General features: G+C 38.2%; 1 protein-coding gene across 1 annotated transcript; it reads left to right on the forward strand.

Annotated features, from left to right (window-relative positions):
• The first annotated feature begins 3,519 nt into the window (after positions 1-3,519).
• On the forward strand, positions 3,520-4,962 carry LOC114368376. The gene has a single exon (XM_028325681.1). The coding sequence runs from the start codon at positions 3,520-3,522 to the stop codon at positions 4,960-4,962; it is 1,443 nt and encodes a 480-aa protein (XP_028181482.1).
• The last annotated feature ends 281 nt before the right edge of the window (positions 4,963-5,243 follow it).

Consider the following 5,243-nt stretch of genomic DNA (forward strand, 5'->3'; position numbering starts at 1 on the left):
ATTTCCATCATTTCAGATGAAATTTCGGCAGGGAGGTATTTTAAAATACCTCATTTTGTTTTGAAGAACCCCCTTTTTTATTTATTTATTTACCTTTTTTATTATTATTTTTTTTTTTTTAGTTATTATTTTCTTCTTTTTTTTTTTTTTTCCTTTTATTAAGTGTTTTTATATTTCCGTTTTTTATTAATATCTTTATTAGTATCCTTTTTTCGTTTTTATTTTATTTTTATTTTATTTTATTTTATTTTATTTTTGCTGTTTTATATTTTGTTTTTTTTTTTTTTTCCTTTCCTTTTTTTTTTTTTTTTCCTTTTTCTTCTTTTCTTTCTCTTTTTTGGTCCAGGCCCAGAGGGGCTCTTCGTTTTTTTACCCTAATTATGTCCTTTAAATGCTGCATTAATTACTGTGCATGTCAGAGGGAGAGAGGAGGGAATACGGACAGCCAAAGCGCCGGAACAGCCAAGAGCCACCACTAGCCACCACTCAGTGCCCCTCTTCTCCTCCGCGAACCACCACCATCGGCCTAGCCACCACTCAACCGCCACCCTCCCCCCTCCGTGAACCACCAACACAAAAAAAACCCAAAATCATCTTGCCCATACTATTCATTTCCTTCCCTAGAAATCGAAACGTTAGAACAGAAACCCACGCAAACACAGTAACCCACTCACTCACGCGGCCTAAAGCCTACATCAGAACCACCACCATCGGCCAAGCCTACACCAACCACCACTATCGGCCAAGCCCACACCAAACACCACCAACCACAAGCACTGCGTCAAACACCCACACCCACACAACCCAAGCTGTAACCGTTTTTACTCTGAAGCTTAAACGATAACATAAGGACAAAGGTAGTTCACCTTTTTTTCTAAGATTCAAGGCTAGATCTAGGCTTTATCAGTGTTGATTTTCAAAAAATAACGGTGGATTTGAGAACTAGGGGAAAAAAGAAATTCAAAACATGTAGTTTTTTTAAAAAAGGAGGAGACTTTGTTTCCGACGCGGCGGCGCCGCCACCCATGGCCGGCCAGCCACTGCGCCGGTAAACGACTTCCGGCGGTGTGTGTTAGAGAGAGAAGAGAGCTTTTGAGCGTTTTTTTTAGAGAGAGAAAGAGGTTGGATTTATGTTTTTTGTGTTTACTTTCTAATTTATACTGCTGCCATGACCAAGGCTATGGTGCACGCGGATCTCTGTGTCCCCATGGACCATCAGGGTTGAACCGTTAGATCCTAGATCTAACGGCCGATGTTATCCCCTGTTTTGATCAGATGCGTCTCACCTCTTGGTTTTTACTTTGTTCTTCTTCTCTTATGACGTTTGATTAAGATCTAATGGCTAAGACTATGTCTCCCCGTGATCAAATCTGGACGCTTCGATCAATCTGACGATTCAGATTTGACCTGTTAAGCCCACTTTCTTATTTTTTTTTTTTTTTTTTTTGAGCCCATTTCCTTTTTTCTGTTCCTTCTAGTATTTTACTTTCTGCACTTCCCTGTTACTTCTGCACCCCCTTTTCTTCTCTTTTTTTATTACATTTTTTTTTATGCATCATATTTACTTTATGCCCTTGCATTTTTTATTTTCTTTATTTATTTTCCAGCACCATATCTATTTTACGTCTTGCATTTTATTTTCCAGTATCATATTTATTTTTTGTCTTGCATTTTTATTTTTTCTTTTTGTTTATTTTTATTTTATGCATCATATTTACTTTATGTCTTGCATTTTTTTTATTTTTTAGCATCATGTTTATTTTATGTCTTGCATTTTTATTTTCTTTTATTTATTTCCAGCATTATATTTATTTTTATGTCTTGCATTTTATTTTCTTTATTTATTTTATGCACCATATGTATTTATTGTTTTGTATTTCATGCATTTTATTATTTCTTCTAGCATATTTATTTTAATGCATTTGCAATTTTTATTTATTATTGTCAATTAGAATGTATCTAGGTCCAATGTAAATAAAAATAAAAATGAGAATCTGCACTGACACTCACATTTATTTTTATGTTTTCCGCCGAGGACGATCATGTGATTTGAACCGTATCCGAGGAAAAGGGACCCTCACTTGATCCAACGTCATTTTAAGGGATCCGGCGCGTTTAGACTTATCTTTGCATAACTAGAGATCAAAAAAAAAAAAAAAAAAAAAAAAAAAAAAAGAGAGAAAAGTCAAAAAACCAAAAACTTTCCATAATCAAAATTTCAAAAAAAGGGGTCAATCTTTTTCTTTCTTTCTTAATCAAATCTTTAATCAATCTTTAATCAATCAAAACATTTTTTCTAATTTAAAATCAATCGAACTCACTTCTTTTATTTCTTCTATGCCTTTTCGGCCTCTTACCTTGCCTAAACTCTTCTTTTTTCGAACTTTAAAATCAATCAAAACCAATCACTTGACTTTCTACCCCGAACTACATGATTTTGATCCCATTCGGGTATGTAGGCAAAAGACTTTGTCTTTCCAAATCAATAAAAATAAAAACATTTCTTCTTTTTTTCAAACCTATCTCTTTAACCTTTTCACACTTGAGCATTTATTTCCAAACAAATAATTAATTTAGCATAAAGGTAAAAATAAGCAAGAGGTTCCTATAGAGTACTATGGACGTTTAGGGTGCTAGTACCTTCCCTTTGCGTAACCAACCCCCGGACCTTTGATCTCTTAAAAAATAGGGTTTTTCGAGCTTTCTCCCTTTTCTTCGGAAAAATAAAAGATCGGTGGTGATCTTAAAATTGCGAGTCAATGCTAATCAATAGCTTGATATCCAAAAATCACCGCGACAGAAAAATGGCGACTCCACTGGGGATCACACTCCTAAGTGGGTTAAACCTATCTTGTTTTTTTCATCTTTATGCTTTGTTATTATTTGAAACTGTAAATACGTGCTTAAGTGTTTATCTTTTACGTGAGTGGTGAGATAAGTCCTACACCCGGACTTGAGGGAAACATAAGATAGGATGGTGGTATAATCATAGTGTCTTTCCGAGAGTGAGTTTCGGATGTGGCACATGTGATAACCCCGCTCGATGGAGGGATCTTGGGAATATTACTATGTTGGCATGAGTAGTCGTGTTCAGCATTAATATTTCCAAGCGACCTATGAAGTTGAGGACCTTTAGTTACCTTTAACCCATCTTAGCCTTTTAGGACGTAGTGCGGTGGCTAATCAAGAGTAGTCTTGAATTGGTTGATACGCGATACTACACTCAAACGAGGCTTTCCTATGGACATTGTTGGACCGGGAGTAGTCCCGCAATCCGACAATATCCGGAAGTGGTCAATGACTTTGGGAATTTGGTAGAACCCGTGATACAGGTATATATGAAACCATAGTCCTTACCAAATGACGTGTTTACCCTTAACTCCAACATTTCGGATTTAACTTCACCATGTTTTCTCCGTACTTTGGCATAGTCATGCATACATGCATCCATGCATAAACTCTTTTTTTTCATCCAAATTATCGAAGGACTTAGACAAGCTTTTTGTAAACTTTGTAGATATGGACATCCCACTGAGAAGCACTAGGAAGTACCTTTTCAAAAAAACAGACCTGTTGAGATTAAGGGAGCTAGCATCTTTAGTAAGTGATCCAGTTGATTTTCAAGCTCATCATGGGAAGTTGCTCAGAATTCTTAGAGTAGATGTTGAGGAAGGATGCCTAGAGACCCTGGTTCAGTTCTATGACCCGCTCTACCATTGCTTCACATTTCCCGATTACCAGCTTGTCCCCACACTTGAAGAGTACTCCTACCTAGTTGGCTTACCTGTGCCAGACAAGATACCTTTCCATGGTTTTGAGCCTACCCCTAAACCCTCCGACATCGCAGCCGCCCTCCATCTTAAAACCTCCATCATCCAAGCAAACCTTACCTCTAAAGGAGGCCTCCAAGGTCTTCCCACCCACTTCCTCTACCAACAAGCCTCCATATTTGCTGAAGCAGCTAGTACACTTGCCTTCCATTCTATCCTAGCCCTCCTTATATATGGCCTTTTACTCTTCCCAAATATTGACAACTTCATCGATATCAATGCCATTAAAATCTTTCTTACAAAGAACCCCGTACCCACTCTACTCGCCGATACCTACCATTCTATTCATGACCGTACCCAGGCTGGCCGGGGAACCATTTCTTGTTGTGCATCTTTGCTCTATCAGTGGCTTACCTTCCACTTACCTCAATCCCGTGCCTTCAAGACCAATGATGACAAGCTTTCCTGGCCTCGCCGAATCATGACTCTTGACCCATCTGACATTGTTTGGTACCAAGCAGCTAGTGATGTTGGAGAGATTATTGTGAGTTGTGGTGAATATCCCAACGTACCTCTTTTGGGTATGCGTGGCGGAATTAGCTACAACCCACTCCTCGCTCGACGACAATTTGGGTACCCGATAAAGACAAAACCAAACAACCTTGCCTTGACTAATGAATTCTATCTTAACCATGGTGATCACTCGAACAAAAGGGAAAGATTCGCACAAGCTTGGAGCGCTATCCGCAGACTCAACAGAAGTCAGTTGGGAAAGAAATCAGACTATGTGCACGAATCTTATACCCAGTGGGTTATTGATAGGACCAAGAGCTTTGGCCTACCCTACCGCTTACCTAGATACCTATCGTCCACCATCCCACCATCATCCTTGCCTATCCCCTTTGACACTAAGGAGGAGTTTCATGAACAATTAACCAAAGAAAGGCAAGAAAAAGAAACTTGGAAGAGGAGATGCCAGGAGCTAGAGCAAGAGAATGAGACTTTGAAAGGGAAGATAGCCCAACAGAGCCGTGAGCTTTTTATCCAGAACCAGAGGATGATTGAGAAGGACGACTTGCTTCGTCGGAAAGACGTTTTGCTCCACCAAGATGCTAGAAGGAAGAGGAAGTTTATGGACTTGTTCTCCCGTGCACATTCAGATTCCGAGGACCCATCTACTCCGGGAGTTTGAGTCTGAAGTTCTTAGGACCTTATGTTTAGATTTTAGCTCCCGAAATCTCTTGACTTGTAAAAAAAAAAAAAAATAAAAAAAAAAAATAAAAAAAAAAAAATAAAAAAAAATCTTTGTAATATTCCAATGCTTAAGTGAGGTGTTTCAGTTTATGATGTTTACAATTTCTCTAACAAGTTCTTCGATAATAATTTGTCCCCTTTCTTTTTGCATAAGCATAAGCATGCATCATGTTGCATTCATAGTTTCTAAATCGAGTCTCACACTGTGTTCACTACTTC

Source organism: Glycine soja, chromosome 9 (assembly GCF_004193775.1).
Source record: "Glycine soja cultivar W05 chromosome 9, ASM419377v2, whole genome shotgun sequence".
Classification (NCBI taxonomy): domain Eukaryota; kingdom Viridiplantae; phylum Streptophyta; class Magnoliopsida; order Fabales; family Fabaceae; genus Glycine; species Glycine soja.